This window comes from Charadrius vociferus, unplaced genomic scaffold (genome assembly GCF_000708025.1).
Source record: "Charadrius vociferus isolate BGI_N301 unplaced genomic scaffold, ASM70802v2 scaffold643, whole genome shotgun sequence".
Taxonomy (NCBI): domain Eukaryota; kingdom Metazoa; phylum Chordata; class Aves; order Charadriiformes; family Charadriidae; genus Charadrius; species Charadrius vociferus.
The window spans coordinates 1,480,233-1,499,664 of record NW_009647512.1 but is presented as its reverse complement, the minus strand read 5'-3'; the positions used below and the strand labels follow the sequence as shown (position 1 = coordinate 1,499,664).

Below are 19,432 nucleotides of genomic sequence, written 5' to 3'. Positions count from 1 at the left end.
TTCAGACAGTAAGTGCACGTGGCATATGTATATAAAATCCTGGGGTGTAGTTTTATTCCTTCTTTCTGGACAGCATGTTAGCATGGTTGGATGGCATATACTGCGTTTGTCACAGAGGGTCTAGTATGGACCGGATTTGTCCTGTAGTACTTGCAGGCAGATTAAAGGGCCCCAGTGAAACACACACACTTCAACCTGCAATTCAGCTCAGTAACTGCTGTGGCTTTATTGCCATCTCTGTTGTGTTGACATAAAGGTACGGGTGATATACAATGATTGCCATCTCTGTTGTGTTGATGTAAAGCTATGGGTGATACACAATGAATCTAAGATTTTTTGTTGTTGTTGTTTTGGAAGGAATAGCATCCTTTTACTTGTCCTAATACTTAACTAAAAGCAGATCATAGGTCAGTGGGCACTGGTGCTTGTTTGTGCTTTGATGTCAGACAGGGCTTCGTAGATATTCCAGAACTTGTTTGATACCTTTTGCTAAATCTGTGTATTTGATCTGGAGTTTCTCAGAGGCGGCCAGCTTAAATTAAAATACATCAGTGCGACTGATGCTTTTGTGTTTTCTGAGGTGGACTGTGCTAGCAGGGTAGTTTATCTGCAAACAGAGAAGGATTGTCTTTGAAGGGACTGAAAATTGTTTGGGTTGTTCTGGATTTTAAAAATATCTGTCTGTAAACACCATTTCTATGGTAAAGGACTAAGAAGGACTGTCATTGAAGTTCTTTCCTCAGAAAACTGAGTGTAAAACAGTAACAGTATAGCCGTTGAAAACTGGGATTTTGTTAAGCTTTCTTAAACAGAACTTTGTGTTTATTCTTTTACAACTTCCAGTATTGTGCAGTCACTTTATGGGTTATATCATGGAATCATTTCTTCAAGCCTTCCCTGCTTTATAGATCCCTGATTACTGTCATTGCTGTTTGTCTGGACTCTTTCCAGCTGATTTATTCTCGATGCGCAGTGCTCAAAACTTGTAAATACAACATCTCTCGGACTATGAGTGCTTTCTTGACACAGACATGGACTCCACTGAAGTCAGAGCTGCCTAACTGTAAGGCAGATCTCTAAAATGTGAGAGTTTAACTCTCAAGAGTTAACTCTCAAGATTCAGCATATCGGTGGCTCTTCCTCAGGGCCTTGGCTTTGGCGGCCTCATCTGCTTTCATAACGATGATGCCAGTTCAAGGATAAGCGTCAGCATCCGGAAACAGGGCCAGAATTTGTAGCCTCAAAAGGAGGCTAATCGCATGCTTCCAAGGGTTTTAAAAACACTACTCATTATGTCAGAGACAATGTCAGCTTTTCATACCATTCTGGTACCTGTTCTGCTGCTCTCTAAGACTTCCTCTATGTAGATACTAGGATGCCTAAATTTCATCTAGAAACTTAGATATGATTTCTGGAAATTAGAGTGATGAGGTGGGGCTAACAATCCTTCAGTTCTTGTACATGCTAGCAAGATGGCACAGGTGCTTACGATGGTGTGGCAGCTCTGCTTTGCCTTGTGTAACAGGGAGAAAGAGATATTTCAGCCCTGTTATGGAGACAAGCAGAGTCAATGCAGGACAGCCTCCTTTTTTTTTCTAAAATGCAGTTTCATTACACCCAACATGGAAAGAAAATATTCCCCAGGAACAGAAGAGTTCCTGGGGAACTGAAGCAGTTGCCTCCCAGGAGTTCTCTTCCCTCCCTTCCCATAGCCCCCATAATTGGAAGAGAGGACCCCTGGTTGGCAGGGCTGGGTGGATTGTCTTCAGATGTTCAGAGAACTGTTCAAAGCCCTCAGTCAGCATTCCTGGTCTTGAAACAAATCTACTGAAGGGATCAAAGAGGTACAGCTCGTGTTGGTCAAACATTTAAGGTGTTAATATTTTCAGTATTTTTTCCCAGCTGTATTGGCTGAACTGATTTTAAACAAAATATTATTTCTGCCTCTAAACCCTTTTTCAACCATAATACGTGCAAATATGCTCTGTTTTGAGAATATCAGAGGTGTTGGGAGCAATGTCTCTCCTTGGTCATATATAGCTGTGGTCATATATAGTCACACCTTGGCGTGTCTATGTTAGCATTTTACTTACATCAGAAGTAGACTTTTGTGTTGAATTTTCCAATTGTTCCCATTTACTGCACTTGGTTTGCATTGGGAGTGGTCTTGGAGTCCACAAATTGGTTTCCTTGCAGATGAAACAAAGCAGGGAAACATGCTCCAGGAACGCACTTCCAGACTTCCAGCTGTTGACGGGCATTCAGTTCACCCAAGCAGGTTAGAGCAAGTCTGAAGGAAAACTCCCAAGTCATGGGTGGTGTTGATGTGAAGCTGTCAGCACAACACTTTTATGCTGCTGATGCACAGCCTCCTGCAGAGCAGCATTTGCTGTTATGTCCATCGCTTACCAAACCATAGTTTATGAAATTTAGTGAAGAATTGCCCTGTGTTCTTCAACACCGTTGAAGAGCGATTTCCTTAAGGGAATGATTAAAATGCCTGGTGCCATATGGGAGAAACTCATGCATTCCAGGTCTGTAGTTTAATCTTTTCTGTTTACATGTGTGCTTTATGACTGCCTGTTGAAATAGCTTTTTTTTTTTTAATTAGGAAGAGATTTTTTTTAAAAATGAAATTCTTAAAAAATGTTTTATCCTAGGCATCAGTATAAAATCTGGGGACACTTGATTCAAGGTCCCAATTAAACTCAACTTTGCAAGTGCTGTCAGCAGAAGTGATTGCTGAGGTCACCAGGGTATCATGCATGTATGAATAAATTAATTTGAAACTCTTTGAAGGGCTTTTGATGGGATGTAGATACTCCAGTATACTGGTACAGTGTGTTCATTTTACTATGCCATCATTTTTCAAATTGCTGTGACTTAGCAGGAGGAGGGAATTCTGTGAAAGTCACCTGAGAACATAAATTCTTACCACACAGCATCTAGTTTCTTTAAAAGATTGTAAGTACAGAGCTGCACAGGATCACATTGGCTGAGCTGCCAAATCTGTTCTGACTGAAATAAACAGCAATGATCCTCTTGGTTGCCAAGGGAGCAAAAATGTTGCAGTGGCACTGTCGTATCCTTTTGCAGTTAAGCCTACTAACCTTCAACATCAGCTCAAAGTGACCAGTGAAGTTTGAAAAAAAAAAAAAAAACAAAAACCAAACCCCAGATACCTGTTACGGGCAAGTTGTGACTCTCTCAATGGCTAATCTTTCTGGTAGTCTTTATGTAAATGCCGTGAATCTGTTACCATGTTGCGTCATAGCAGGATTATTTTATGAAGAAACTCTGACTCCATTTCCTGGAGATAAGAGCAGGTTATCACTGCAAGAGATGGTTAACCCCATTTGGATACACAAGCAGTTTAAGGTATTGACATTAGTGGGTGATGTGAATTGAGTCTGTGATTTTGTCTTCTCAAGAGCAGAAGCAAGTAAACCAAGTTTAACGTACTTCTACTTTGCCTAGAATAGAATAGATTTTTTTTTTTTTTTAATACTAAGATATTCTGATAAACAGATGCAATCAGCTGATATGTATTATTCTTCATATAGCTGTTTTCCTTCATCATTTCATTCCTTTTGAGATAGGTCTGTCGCACTGGCTCATTCATTGCCTTATATTTCATTTCTGTGAAACATACATCATTACAATTGTATTCAAGTGTAAGTGGGACTATTTTTAAGACTGAATGCGTTTAACTATAGATCAATAGACTGTAAAATATTAATGGGAACCACTCATTCACAGACTTAACCTTCCTGAAAGAAGCTGGCAGTACAGTTGCTATGGATTACTTATGACCATAACTCCAAAAAATGTGCTAAATTTTTTAGCAACAGAATAAAGTTCCCGTTCTCAAGCTTTTTTTTATACTTGAGTCATCAAGACAATAACACAGTAAAGCTTTTTGATTTGAGATCAGTATTAAAGTTACAAACAATTTTCATCATGTGTAAATCCTAGTTGACTTCAGAGGAGAGACAGAGATAAAATATTTGCCAATATTACCACTCTTACAAGATGCTTTGTAGAAATCATGACTGGACCTTCATTTTGTCACTTCTCATTAGAAAAAGAATTAATATTTTAATTTAAAAAAAAAATGTTAATATCTTTATCATGAACTGCTCCCACTTCTTATTGTCATGCACTGTAAGCCTTATCTCTGGGGTTGAGCAAAGAGCAAAGGTAGTCTCATTTTGGAGTGAAACCCAGAGATAAAACAGCAAGAAGGCTTCTGAAAGGCTTCACTTGATTGTAATCTAATTAGAGGGATATTTAACTGTTACTACTCACAAGCATGACTGCTGCATTGGAAATTGTTGGTTTTCTTTTGTGCTTGGGTGGGTGGGCAATTATTGGAGCTACTTTGCCGAATAATTACTGGAAAGTCTCCTCTATACATGGTAGTGTGATCACAACGTCTACATTGTTTGAAAACCTGTGGAAGAGCTGTGCAGAAGACAGCACTGGAGTATCCAACTGCAGAGAATTTGACACTATGCTTGCACTGCCTGGTATGTGACTTTGCGCAGTTTTGTTTATATTGCTTAAAAATTTGTTGGGAAAAAACTGGAAAGGCTTTTGTTTTGGTAATCTGGTAGTACTGGGAAAATAACTGGCTAAGGAGGACTTTGTGGGTTGAAGTAATAAAAATCTTTAAGCAGCAGGATGTGTCAGGCACATGTGGAAAGGCTATAAAGTAAGGCAAATGAAGTCGCTTGATCAAGCATTTATTTTAATAGGCATTTTAATTATGGTGTAAACGCTTTTCTGTCATCTTGTGGGAGGAATTAGTAGGAGACATTTTTAAATACATCTTATGATCTTTATTTGGAATTATTGTATAGGCCTTCTTTTGCAATATTTGATACCTAATGTACTGTAGCTGGAGTTTTTTTATATAATAGGTAAGAAATACTATTTATAGCTAAGAAGCAGTAGTGGGTTTTGCGTGTTGAGACTGAAAATCGTAGATAATGCAAGAAATATGAGTATATGTTATGCACATTATAACGTATTATAAGTTATACAATGAGTATATTTTATAAATTAATATATTTGTCAGGACTTGTTAAGTACTGTCTTGTTGGATGTGGTTCTAAATATCAGGAAAATTAGATCTGCTGGCTCCTGTACTCAGTCTTCAGCAGAATTGTGGTTTGTCTTCAAATGCTCAACGAAGACAGTATTCTGTGGCTAGTAAGCATGTTTATAGACCGTAAAGCTAGTTTTTGTTAATCTTGAATAATTTGGTATATAGATACTTATCCCAGAATAAGTTGAATCCTACTTGGTTGAGCCTACACTGCGAGGTGGATAAACTTAAATAGGTAGGAGGATACTCCCAAACCGAAGAATGTGTAATATTGCATTAGTGGGAATGAGGTATTAAATCACTTTCTGTCTCAGTCTGAATAAACTGATGTTGTTGACCTGCTCTGACTCCAGCGCAGCAATTCTCTGAAACTGTCTGTGTCCAGTATTTAGGGAATAATCCGTGCTTTTCATCTTTCAGTGTTATCTAACAAGTGGTTTTAAAATGCATGTGTGTATTGAGAAACATAGCCCTGTTTAAAATTCTTAGACTCAGCAATAGCAGGATCATATCCACTGGACATTATCCTCTGCAGAGTGCTTGTGCAAGTGTGCATTTGGTTCATGTATAAACCACTTCAAGGGTTAGTTCAAAACTTAGAATAGTTTGGGTTGGAAGAGACCTTTAAAGGTCATCTAGTCCAATCCCCCTGCAATGAGCAGAGACATCTTCAACTAGATTGGGCTGCGTAGAGCCCCATCCAACCCGACCTTGAATGTTACCAGGGATGGGCCATCTACCACCTCTCTGGGCAACCTGTGCCAGTGTTTCACCACTCTCACTGTAAAAAAATATCTTCCTTATATCTAGTCTAAATCTCCCCTCTTTTAGTTTAAAGCCATTACTCCTTGTCCTATCGCAACAGGCCCTACTAAAAAGTTTGTCTGTGTCTTTCCTGTAGGGCCCCCTTCAAGTACTGAAAGGCTGCAGTAAGGTCTCCCTAGAACCTTCTCTTCTCCAGGCCGAACAACCTCAACTCTCTCAGCCTGTCCTTATAGGAGAGGTGCTCCAGCCCTTTGATCATTTTTGCGGCCCTCTTCTCGACGTGCTCCAACAGGTCCATGTCTTTCCTGTGCTGAGGGCTCCAGAGCTGGACGTGGTACTCCAGGTGGGGTCTCAACAGAGTGGAGTAAAGGGACAGAATCGTCTCCCTTGACCTACTGGCCACACTTCTTTTGATGCAGCCCAGGATATGGTTGGCTTTCTGAGCTGCGAGCGCACATTGTTTGCTCATGTCTAGCTTTTCATCCACTAGTACCCTGATGTCCTTCTTGGCAGTGCTGCTCTCAATCCCTTTATCCCCCAGCCTGTATTGATGCTGGGGGTTGCCCTGATCCAGGCACCGGACCCTGCACTTCGCCTTGTTTAACCTCATGAGGTTCACAGGGGCCCAATTCTCGACCTTGTCCAGGTCCCTCTGGATGGCATCCCATCCCTCAGGCACATCAATGACACCACTCAGCGTGGTGTCATTTGCAAACTTGCTGAGGGTGCACTTGATCCCACTGTCTGTGTCATTGATGAAAATATTGAACAGTACTGGTCCCAGTATGGACTCCTGAGGGATACCACTTGTCACTGATCTCCATCTGGACATTGAGCTGTTAATCACTATCCTCGGATGCGACCATCCAACCAATTCCTAATCCACCACACAGTCCACCCATCAAATCCATCTATCTGCAATTTAGAGAGAAGGATGTTGTGGGGGACTGTGTCAAAGGCCTTACAGAAGTCCAGATAGGTGACATCTATAGCTCTTCCTTTGTCCACTGATGTAGTCACTCCATCACAGAAGGCCACCAGGCTGGTCAGGCAGGACTTGTACTTGGTGAAGCCATGCTGGCTGTCTGGAGTCATATCCCTGCCAACTTACTGCCAACAGACCAACTGACTGCCTCTGACTCTAGACAGCACCTTGTAATTGATGTATTTACGGGGGTGTTGCCTCTGAGAGTGTCATAGAGCTCCCATGTGGGCAATGGGGCCACATCAGGTCAGCATCTTGGAGCTGATGAGAAAAAAGGGGGTTTTAAAGAAACTGGGGTGGGACATGGAGGGGCAGAGAAGAGTATCGTGAGTAGATGTGCTTAAGCAAAAGAGAAAGGAAAAGGAAAAGCAGCTTGCAGAATTGTAGAGAAAAAACAGTTTCAGAAAGGTGAACTGAGAAAGAAACAAGTTAGAAGACACTGAATTATAGAAAGAGCTGAGAGGGCAGGTGGGCAAACCAGGAAAGAGGAAGAAAGCAGGGTTGGTAGCAACGAGAGCTGAACAAACAGTGGGACCCCCAAGAAACGTCTGTAGCACATGCAGGTATGAGCCAAGACAGACTCAAAATTATCTTGGTCGGTTTAGGTGTGTTTTAAATTGCTGTTCAGAAACTGCTGCTGCAGCAGAAGATGCCAGAGATTGGTGGGAGGGGGGAAAAAAAAGAAAAAACAAAAGTGTCTTTGTTACCTCTCATCAGAAGGACCATAAAGATTTTCCATTAAGGTTTCCTTATTGGCAGCTGAACTATGTGGTATACCTTTTGTTTTGTGCATGGGAAATACAGCCGTTTGCTTCCAAGCAGTTAGCCTGAGGATGTGCTTGTGTGTTGTAGAAAGGTATGGGGAGTCCCATCTAATACTGCAGGAGTCCCAAAGACCTGAAATGTATGTTGTTGGATCCCTGCCGTGGATAATCCCTGCTGCCGTGGTGTAAGATCCCAAACTAGAAAACAGCGTCAGAGTTGAGTGCTTGTCCAAACAGTATCCTCTGCAGGCAAAAACTTTGAACTGTTAGTGGTACTTCGAGGGGTCCTTTCACTTTTATTACTGTCTGTATTTTTTCCCTGAAAAATTTAAAAATAATGCTTAATGAAACATTAATTCCTTAAATAACGTTATCGTTTAACTCTGTGTATTTATCTCATGACTGTTCATTACTGTCTTTGATAATTCTCAAGCTTGCGGGACCAATACTCTTAAGCCACATCAAGCTGTACAGCCCGCTGAGTCAGTCTGAATCTGTTACTTCGCCTCCTGGTTCTGTGCCTGATTTTTGTTGTCTGGAGAGTTACCGACTCATTCCACTACAGAGCTCGAGAGGGGGTTACCGTGGAGGACACGGAGGTCGTCAAGGAGCAAGAGCTTGAATGCTAGCGTCAATGATGCGACTGTCCAGATGCAGTCCAGTTCAGACCCTTTTGATGTGTGCTTAGACTCGTAGAATCATTTAGATTGGAAAAAACCTCTAAGATCATCAGGTCCAACAAATCTAGCAGCCAAGCCCTGCCAGATTGGTGGCACTTGGTGTGTTTATCACGTAACAAAGGTGCCAAAGTGCCATTTGACCTGGAATCTGCCAAATCCAGGGTCCTATTTTAAAGGAGCTCAAGTCCCCGTCTGACCTTCCTTCTTAGGCTGGTTAATAATCTGATCCCAGTTTTTGTGCAATCAATACCTAAATATGAAGACTGGGAGCTTAAGTGACGCAGAATCGCCAAAACAGGAATTTCCCTAATGTGCCCACACCAGCTGTAACCTCTCCACAGGAATATGTCTTAGGGAGGAGAGGAGTGCTGCAGCTCTCAGATCTGCTCATTTCCCCTTTGTTATCCCGACTCAGAGTTTAAAGTGCAATGCTAACTTGAGCACTTTCTTTCCCATCTCACTGGAAGTAGCAAAGCTGGCATATTTTTCCAATTCCTCAGTAGTGCCAGAGCCCCACATACCTTGGCCAGGCCCTGGAGTTCAGAGCTGTCCCCTGCACACCACTGTACAGGTGTAAGGAAGTCACCAGGACTTGCACGTAAGAGACTTATTTCTGTTCCTGCAAATGACCATATTTACAGCTATGCATTTTCACAGGACTTAAAAATCTAAGCTATGAAGGGCTTGCTATGTTTTTTCAGGATTTACTAAAGGCCCAAGAGGATTTACTGAGCTTATAAAGTGTAAGTGTAGTTCAACTCTGAAATCTGATTGACTTGAAGGCTAAGCACTCTCGGGTTTGGATGCTTCTCTGAACAGAGTAACGCAGTTGGACAAGATTCCCTTGTTACTGCCTCTGTTAATTTTGTCACTCCGTCTAAACACTTTTATTTTTTCAACACAAGATTAATTTAATTTCTGTATAGTTCCTTATTTGTTTCCTCTTTTTTTGTCTTAGCTCATATTCAGGCATGCCGTGCCTTGATGATTACTTCCATTCTTTTGGGATTCATAGCTACAGTAATCTCGCTGCTTGGTTTGAAGTGCACAAAGGTTGGGTTGAGCGATGAAGATGGAAAAATGAAGTTTGCTGTCACGGGAGGATTTCTTTTTATTTTGGGAGGTAATGTTGAGGCTGAAATGAGAATGCTATCAATACTTTGTGTTGCTTTCACAGCTAGACTAAATGAAATGAACACTTGTTCTTGGTTTAAAGGTGCTACAGCCATTAAAGGAATCATTCACCTGTGTGCATTTTAAACTTTTTCTGGCAGGTCTGTGCTCCATGGTGGCTGTTTCTTGGTATGCTGCGATGATTACTGCTCAATTTTTTGACCCATTGTACGCTGGAACCAAGTAAGTTACTAGATCTGTCATACCAACTTCCATCATGTGTTACAGATAGCTGCACTAGTATCATAGAATCATACAATGGTTTAGGTTGGAAAGGGCCTTGAAGTTCATCAAGTTCCAACTGTTATCTGGTCCTACAGGAGGAAAAAATTGTCTTCAGGGAATCTTTTCGTGTCAGAGATGTTGTTGGGGAGGGAGGAGAGTTCTCTACCGGAAGGTTTGGTGAATGGGGAATATCAACCCCACATCTGAGGCGTTTCTGTACTGTGTTTACATTTTCTTGTGAGACTCATTTAAGTGCGTATCTCAATATTATGAAGAAGAAAAGGTAAAAGTCTTAATTTTCTTTGGTATTTAGACCAAAAGAGGTACAAAATTCTAGCTATGGCTAGAATACAATGCCTCAGATGTACAAGCAAATGAAAAAACATAGAGAGGTGGGCTTGAACTACGTACTAGTGACCTGCAGATAACTAAGAAACGTCATTGAAGTGTGCTGCTAGTCTTAGAGAAGTAAAAGAATATTTTTCACTGTATATTAACAGCTCAACATTTGTTTGCTTTATGAATTAAAATAAGGCAAAGTTTGTGGGACTATCAGCTCATACAGTTGCGCACAAACAAGTTTTGAGGTATAAAAGCCCTTATTCTTGTCTGATATAAAAGCAACAGTCTTCAAAACCGAATGCCTGCTTATGGCACCTTATCTAGATCGATAGATTTAGCAATGAGGAACAAGGGTGGAGGTGACTGGGCCTCTCCTTCAGAGAGGGGGGGAAAAAGGAAGAGGGAAACATAACATGTTACCTGTGGAAAATGAGAACACTGGTTTGGGGAAAAGGGGACGTTTGCCAGTACTGCTACTGAGTATATAATTTTTAGATCAGTAAACTATAATCTTTAGTTACTAGGATCATATTTGAAGTGTTTTGTTAGTTTCCTCCTGAGGATCAGTTCAGGGAAGTCAGAGGTGAAGCACTTTGTTATGAATCAAAGTACTTTAAGCAACAGCTTTGGATGTTTGTCAGTTTTCCTTGTATTTTTCAAACACGTGCTTACAAAGCAATTGCATTTGTGAATACTTTTTGTTGTTTTATATCCCCTTGAGAGAATTATATGAAGGGTAATAAATACGTTAGAGGACCGAAACAACTGTTGATAAGGAATTTCAGTTAGTGGGATAGTTAGCGAGTTTTATAGTTATCTGGTATAGCTTTGGGGCTTCAACATCAGTGCCTGTTAATCAGTTACCAGATGGTTTGGATTCAGTGGCTAAAGAAATCTTTTTTTAAAATATCTGAACTTCATGTTTAAGACTATCAATTCACTGAGCAGTTCTTAGTGAATTAACTTTGATCATTGGTAAAGCCAGACATGCTCTTGAGGAAGTTTGTGCTCCTTGGACTCTGTGAGATAGGTTTAAATTCAATTGCAGGCCAGTATTGATCTTCACTCTTAAGAGACTGGCAAATCTGTTTTTTTCAGACTGTGGGTTTTTTTTCTGGCCTGACATCAGCAAAATAGTAAAGTTAACTACTATTAATTCTTAGGGGAATTTCTAATACAGCCGTGAAGGCAACCTAAGTTCTCCTGCAGATCCCTCCTGTATACTTTCCTTTGATACGATGATGTCTACAGCATTCCTGTCTGTAGGTGACTAGTGAGCAGGGACAATTGCACGCAGTGGGCAACATTCTGGTTGTTCCTTCGTATTCCTCCAGCAACTTGCACTCCTGGATTTTTTTTTTGAGATGATGGTTGTTTGCTTGTTCCGTGTTTGGAAAGTGCCTAAAACAGTGGAGACTTTGCAGCTCCCATGTGCGATGAGAACACAGAGGGCAGTGAACCTGGTAAAGCTCTGAAACCCTCCTGTTAGCAGTTAATTCTGGAGTCAGAAACTTGGACATTTTTAAATAATGATTTTGTGTTTACAAGTGGAAAGAAAACACACATATCTGGTTTCAGTATACCTTCTATGCAGTCCGCGACACTTATTTTGCCTGTATATTAGGTATCTCAGACCACAGAGGTACAGGCGTATTGTGGATACAGTCTTTGTCTGAATATAAAAACTTGTTTTCCTCTTTTTGTGAAACTTCTGCCATGATTTCCCAGGCTCAATTGTGTCTAGTCTTTGGGTCAAATTCATTATCAGTGAATTTCTTGTACTGGACTAGAGGATTTCCTGACAGGTGTCGTTTTGTACAGTGAAATGGGGAACTATTCTTTTTCAACCTGGAACTATTCATAAATGTTATTTCAGCCATAGGACCACAGACAGTGCTGAATATTCTTTAGGATACATAAGTTTGAAAATGAGCCCTATACAAGTAGCTCCTTGTAGCTGACCTAGCATCACGTCTGTAGAAAGCTGATTTCTATGGTTAGACTTTTCTCATGAGACAGTGAGTAAGGTCTGATCATTCAGTTTCACAAAATGACTTAAGTGGCACAGCTAATACAAGGGCGAAATAAGTGTTGTGGACTGCACGGAAGGTATATTATTATCATTTATTATCAACAGTTTATTAAATATATGCAAGTATTTATTGCTGCTTATCTTCATGTTGCTTAGGACTTTCTGTACTGTCACTAATTTGGCAGAACACTGAAATACACATGTAAGGGTTTTACTGAAGAGACACAAAGCCAGATCCGTTCTCTGTTATCAGTTAGCTGATTTCTACGCAGTCTAGAATTTGTTTGTATGATTTGTGCAGCTTATGGCTCAGTCTAAAATAATGGCTTTGTGATCCTGTTATATGCTGTTTCCATAAAATCTTTCACGTTGCAGGTATGAACTGGGAGATGCTCTGTACTTAGGCTGGGCTGGATCTGTTCTTTGTATGCTTGGTGGGATCTTACTGACCTGTTCGTGCAAAGGGAAGAAAAAACAGGATTACAGGTAATCTTGGATTTGTCAGTTGAAATAGTAGCTGTCAATTATGTACCATTTTCTATCTGTATACTGTTCTCTCACCCCCTGATATAAATCTGTAGCTACATAAAGTACACACAGGAAATTGTACCAAATACTCCCAGACAGTGTACTTGTTGATACTTTGCCATCAGCAGTCACCTGTAACTAGTATTTGGTAATTTTGGGTACTGTTGACGGTTCCAAGATCTACACAATGAAAATGGGCAGTGAAAAAGCAAATTATCTATTGCCAAAAGAAAATTATATCAAAGAATATAGTGTATTATCATCAAGTTTCTCCGCAATACTCACTACTATTAAAACTTTCAAATGCCATTTAATTTGCAGAAAGTGTAATGGCATTTCCTTCCCAAAGCATACCCAATTGATCATTACATGCATGTGATTTTTTTTTTCTTGTTCCTTATGGAAGTGTCTTGTTGCACATCAAATCAGAAAAGTTGAGATTTCTGGCCTCAGTATTTAACCTTGCCTGGATTTTTTTTTTTCTTTTTTAAATCTTAAATTATTCACACATACAGAAGGTCCCTTTCTGAAGGAGAGGGATTGAAATTGTCAGAAATAGCAGAGGTCCGTGTCTACCCAGAAGAACCCAAATGGTTTGGAGGCTGTCTGTACTGGCTAAGCTTGAGAGAATGATAACATGGAAAGGAGAAGCATGTTCACTGCTACTGTATTTAATCGTAGGAAAGTTATGTCAAAACACATAATAAGTGAGAGTGCTCCTCTGATACTGCATTGCCTAATCTGAAGCCATTTAAGTTTTATGGTTGTATTTCATCAGCCACATTGGACTTTAGGTCTTGTTCACCATACTTTGATACAAAGTACCAAATATCCTGAAATATCTTGAAAATTGGGTAAAACTGATGTATGAAATAGGAGTTCAACATGACGAATGACAGCTGAAGACCTGAAGGGGTTGGCTGAAGATAATTCTGTTTTCCTTTCTCATCATCTTGATTCCTGTATGAAAAACTGCAGCTCACACAAAGGCATTAAAGTCTAGGTTCTCTTCTGCTTTAGGGACCTGACTAAAATGCCTTGAGGAAGAGCACACGTGAGTTAGGAATCCAGTGTGTTTCTGGGTATGAGAGAGGTGGCCGTGCTGCCTGTCAGAGCCCATCTCTTCCCCCGTAGCTACAAGACTGATGAGAACAGTAGGCCTCTAATTTCTGCACCTTTGTGAAGTACGTGCTATCGGTGGGTTGGACACAAACCTAAATGAGTAACTTCCCAAGTGTCTGAAACTGTGGAAGCGTGTGTAATACCTATTATTTTCTATCTTTTTTCTTTTTCTTAATTTACAGTTGCAACAAATACGCATATTCAGCAGGTCAGGCAGCTCAGCAGCAGCGCATTTACACCAAAAACTCCGAGACAGTCATAAGCAACAAGGAGTATGTCTAAACTTATCTTTTACATCACTTGTAACGTTAGTAGGTTATGAACTCAAATAAAGAAGTGAACTACTTCCAGGGTTCCGGTTCCAAGTTGCAGTTTTTCATCTTAATTTGGAACAGTACAAGGAGGAGGTACAGTTTTCAACGTAAATAGGAATGGTTTTCTGGGAATGTTTCTCAAATGTAAATAGGTTTCTACAGAAAATGCTGTGATGTGAAATCTTGTGGCATGAAGGTTTTCTGCATGCTGAGAAGCCTGGTAAAATTTAACCACAGAGTGCGGTGTATCCTGACAATCAAGAGCAACTGTTTCTATTTCAGCTGACTCAAAAATGCGGAACTGATACGCTGTAGCTGACTGCAAGATAATAGGCCTCACAGTTAGAAATGTGTTGTGTTTTCATTAATGTTTAGCTTCCTACTTTTGTTTAGCTGCTTTAGCTTTTTACGGGAAATAAACTTTATTCCACAGACTGACTGAAACAGATTTTTTTGATGAGTGGTAGCCTGGCCATTAATAAGGATATAGTCTGGGAGCTTCAAGTCTCCTGTTATACTGAAATTCATATTGCGTATGATAGTCAAGATTTATAAAAGCTACAAAAAACTCCCTAACAACCACTCACCTCTAAATCTGCAGATGTGCAACAAATTTCTTGTTGGTTGTAATGCAAGTACCAAAGGTAAATGATACAGAATGAAACAAACAAAGCTGGGAGTGGAGAAAGCATGTGGTGTGAAAATGCCTTGTGATAACTAAGAAGATGATAGCCCCAATTTTTTATTTTTGTTTCTATGTTTTCAGGTTTTAAAAAAATCCTGTTTTAACTTTGAGCAATCTTTAGCTTTGGGAACTTCTACTGCATTTGAACTAATTCATGTAATTCCCCAGTGGCTTTATTCTCTGTTGTTGTTACATCATTAGAATTTCTGCCTTAAAACTACTCCGCTGCTGGAGTAGTTTTGGTGCCTTGTGTAAGCACTTAGATGACGATGAGCTAACTTTACTTCGTATTGACGCTTTGGGCAACGTGGAATGGAAATTCACGCTGCAGGTTCACAGGTTTCATAACTTGTCCCCTTTAAATTACAAATGTATTAACACAGTTTGACAAAATACCTTGGTGTTTCTCTCTGCTTTTAATGTCTTACGATAAGTATAATTGTGGTCTGATTTAGAAGTTTTGTGCAGCTTCCTTGATATCCCAGTAGATAATTTCACAGGGCAACCTGCAAGCAGTCTTAGCAGACATGATTTAGCCATGTTGCTTGCATGCAGGTACAGCTGACTCGTAAACTGACGCAGTAAGACATGAATTGGGCGCTGATAGATCTTGTGGGCTTAGTAAGTAAAGCTAAAAGGAGTAGGGATTACTTTTAGACTGCCACTGTCATCTTCTTCCCTCCACTATCAACTATTGTTTTAAAAATCATTCTTTTGGTATTCTGGAGAATAATTTCCAAAGCTGAAAAGGCACTTAACTTGCATGGTGGGAGCTGAACTCCTTACCATCGTCTGTATATTCTGTCCTCTGGACTTTTAGGTAATTGTGTGATGCTATTTGGTCTAGTTGAATGTAAGGAAAATGCAAAACTCGGGCAGAGACTAAGCAGTTCCAGTGTTGGTTTCCCACCAAAGGTTGTGTCATCTCACTACCAGGAGTTATGATCCAAGTAGGTGATACCGACATTCAGAATTTCCTTGGCCTGGCGTCAGGTCTTCTAGTGACATCACTGGGAAGTTTAATTAAAAACCAAGAGTAAAACCCCTATGTAGTAACTGATTCATTTGTTCAATACATTGTTATCGTATTGTGTCATTCAGGGGAAAATAAATGCTGAAGATACTGTGCCTTTCTCTGGCTTGTTTACAGTCCTTCCAACCATTTTCTGTTCCTGCTGTTTCTCCCTGCTCATCGGCCCCTTTCCCACGCAGCTCCCACGGTAACGCTCGGAAGGAATTTAATGAACCATCAACGCACTTTGGGGAGTAAGGCTTTTTATGTATAGGTGACTATTTATGTACGAAGTGACTTTTTTTTTTTTTTTTAATTCTGTCGCAAGCCATTTAGCTCTCTTTAAAACATCTTCATACATTGGTATTTTTAAGTCCTTTGCTCGGCAGATCAGACTGCTTCGCTATCTGCAAATCTTCTTCGTATCTCTGTAGCTGAGACCAAAATCCTGCATTGGGTTCTGCTACTGGTCTGGCAGTCTTCACAGCCTAGGGAAGAGGAGAAACGTTTTAGAAGCAAGGGTGGGTATCATGCAAATGCATTTTTTTCCTCTTAGGCTTTTGAGATTTACTTGGGTTTTGATTTGGCCACGGAATAATAAACAGATATTTTGGTGAGCTGACCTCACTCTGTGCTTGCTAAGACCTCTTGGCATGTGGTTCTCTGTTGCAGAATGGATCCATGGGCAAGACGGGAAAAGGAGCTGTTGAATTTGCTGGAAACGTGAATGTCTCTCACAAAGTGCGGTGGCACTGTTCATGTTTAAGATAGCGTGAAACTTGGTCGTGTATCTGCACGCCTCTGGTACTGAGCAAAACGGTTATCTAAATTAGAGACTTTAGTGATATACCTACCAAATGGGTGCAGACTGAAAGACGGTAGAGCATGAGTCATATGTGATGGGCTTCCTAATAAAGCTGAGCTGCTACTGCAGCTGGCCGGTCCCTAGATATTTAGCTGGCCTAAAGGGTGATGTTTCTTTCCCGTGTTGAGCTGTTGCATCGGTGATAAGAGAAAATCCTGCAAAACTGCTCCTGCATATACTCGCCTCCATTTCACTCATTTGCTTTGTGTCTCTGTCTTAAACTTCACTTAGCATGACTAAGCAAACGATAGGGAAATGTTCACAAAACAACCAGCTTTGCATATTTGCTGCCAGTGCTTAAAGGCTATTTGCATTTGTAATTATATTTGTCCCAGAAACCTCACGTTGAAAACTTATTTGTCTGAGCTGGAACTGAAAAAACTGACAGTGGAATTTTCATTCAAATGTTGAATATCTATATAACTGCTGATAAACAGGCGAGAGCACCCAAATAACTCTATGAGAAATCATCATTACTCATAATAAGCATCGCATTTCTTACACAAAAGATGGCTAAATATAAAGCTGGGTGGAAGTACAGTACCTCAAAGGCATCCTTGAGTGGGAGCTTTCTGTGTCTCATCAGATAAGCCGTGCAAATGGCAGCTGATCGGCTGCGGCCGTTTTTACAGTACACTAAGCACTTCCCACCACTCTTCACCGCCTCTTCTATAGCATCACTGCACTGCTCGAAGTACCGGTACAGGTCTTCAGCCGGATCGTCGAACACGGGTATGCGTATGCCCCGGACCTGCTGGAGGCCGGGGAAGGGCTGCTGCCTGGTGACATTAACGCAGAAGGTGACCCCCTCTCTCACCAGCAGGTCCTGGTTGCAGGCTGCCCTGGCGTTGCTGATGAGCAGCGAGGCCGTCACCTTGCAGAGCTGGACCATCGGTGGCCAAGGCGGCAGCCTCACCGGCCCCACCGCCCCGCCACACAGCTCGCCTCCTGCCCGCGGCGGTGGGGCTGCCGTGGGAGGCCGGGGGATCGGGGGGCGGGGTTCTTTCCCCGGCAGCACGTAAGGGCTGTGCTGTGCTATATTTATCCCCTCTGAACAGGCGTAAAGGCTTCAGGCGGGTCCTAGTGCCTGCTGCGTCCTGGGATTTAAACAGCTAAACGCAATTCCAGAGCCCGCGGAGCGTTTGTGAAACAATTGCATGTGCGCAGCCCCCATCCCCGACAGCAGCTTCGTACAAGAAGCAGAAGCTCCCGTCCTCGTGGGAAGGCTTCTGCTGGGGTCAGCACTGACGCAATGACGTGCTGTGGATCCCATCACCTCCAGCTCACCTGGTTGCCCCTCACCTACAACAGAAGCGTCTTTTGAGGACCCAGAGAATGATTTACCAGGCTCGCTAGATAGGGTAGCGCTAATCTCTCTGGACTTCAGTTACACTGCTGGTGTGGTGCCAGGGCAGGGAGCACCTCAGGCGTGAGTGTGTGTGCACGCGTCGGCGTGGTGAAGGCTGGGAGGGGATGGGGCAACGGCCCGGCCAGGGCAGCACCACATCAGCCGGGGCCAGGCCAGGTACCAGCCGCTTCCTGGCAGCTTCAGCACATGGCCCAACTTCTCCAACACGGATCTGTTCTCCAGACGGATGGACACACATTGTCACACCCCCACACACACATAGAGAGGGGACACGGACCGAGACATGCGGACATGGACAGATGGATACACACACGGACAGACACACGCACCCCTGGACAGATGGATGCACACATACGGACATGGACAGAGACACACACACAGATGGACACACACAGACATAGACAGATGCACACATATGTACAGGGATAGGGACACACAGATAGTCAGACACACACAGATGGACATACGGATATGGATGGATGGACACACACACACAGATGGTCAGACACACACAGATGGACACACAGATGTGGATGGATGGACACACACACATCTGGATGGACAGACAGACGTGCACACATGGACAGGGCCGGCTGGTCACACACAGAGACATGCATGGACATGGACAGACACGAATGGATGCACACACAAACACACACACACACACGCACACAGACATGGACGGAGAGGGACACACATGGACAGAGACCCCCACTCCCACCGCACCCCCAGACACAGACACACAGGTCCCGGGCCCCTCTGCTGGGGACATGGACACAGACGGGACACACACACAGAGTCACAGAAAAGACAGGCAGACACACAAACATGGACACACACACACACGGGCACAGACGGACACACACCCACAGATGGACGGATGGACACACAAACACACACGCACACACAGACAGATGGGGACACACACTCACATAGAGAGGTGACGCGGATGGGGACACACATACACATGCAGACATGGCCAGAGACATGCGGACATGGACAGATGGATACACCCCCCCCCCGGGACAGATGGATGCACACATATGGACATGGACAGAGACACAGATGGACAGACACACAGACACGGACATGGACAGAGAGACGCACACATACATACATGGGTGGGGACACACACCCCCCCGGCTGGATGGACAGACTCACACACAGACAGGGACAGCTGGTCACACACACAGACACGCATGGACACGGACACAGATGGACGGATGGACACACACACACGGACAGACACATACGCACACAAACATGAACGGACAGGGACACACATGGACAGAGACCCCCCCCGACACAGATGGACACACACGGATGGAGTCACACACATGCACGGAGACACACACATATGGATGGAGTCTCACACCCCCCCATGGCCTCCCCGCACACTCCCCAGGGTGAAGCCGGGCAGGGGCTGGGGGGCAGCGAGGGGCTGTCCCGGGGCGGGGGGAT

General features: G+C 42.5%; 2 protein-coding genes across 2 annotated transcripts in view; one reads left to right on the top strand and one right to left on the bottom strand.

Annotated features, from left to right (window-relative positions):
• LOC104282677 (claudin-15-like) overlaps positions 1–14,008 on the top strand; it is a 14,217-nt gene extending 209 nt beyond the window's left edge. The window contains exons 2-7 of the mRNA XM_009880794.1: positions 1,146–1,234; positions 4,312–4,529; positions 9,263–9,427; positions 9,579–9,660; positions 12,452–12,562; positions 13,909–14,008. Of these exons, the coding sequence (XP_009879096.1) occupies positions 1,146–1,234; positions 4,312–4,529; positions 9,263–9,427; positions 9,579–9,660; positions 12,452–12,562; positions 13,909–14,008 (765 nt within the window). The remainder of the gene's footprint in view (positions 1–1,145; positions 1,235–4,311; positions 4,530–9,262; positions 9,428–9,578; positions 9,661–12,451; positions 12,563–13,908) is intronic.
• Positions 14,009–16,090: 2,082 nt separating this feature from the next.
• DUSP28 (dual specificity phosphatase 28) overlaps positions 16,091–19,432 on the bottom strand; it is a 7,608-nt gene continuing 4,266 nt past the window's right edge. The window contains exons 2-3 of the mRNA XM_009880793.1: positions 17,147–17,652; positions 16,091–16,225 (exon numbers count right to left, since the gene is read on the bottom strand). Of these exons, the coding sequence (XP_009879095.1) occupies positions 16,091–16,225; positions 17,147–17,652 (641 nt within the window). The remainder of the gene's footprint in view (positions 16,226–17,146; positions 17,653–19,432) is intronic.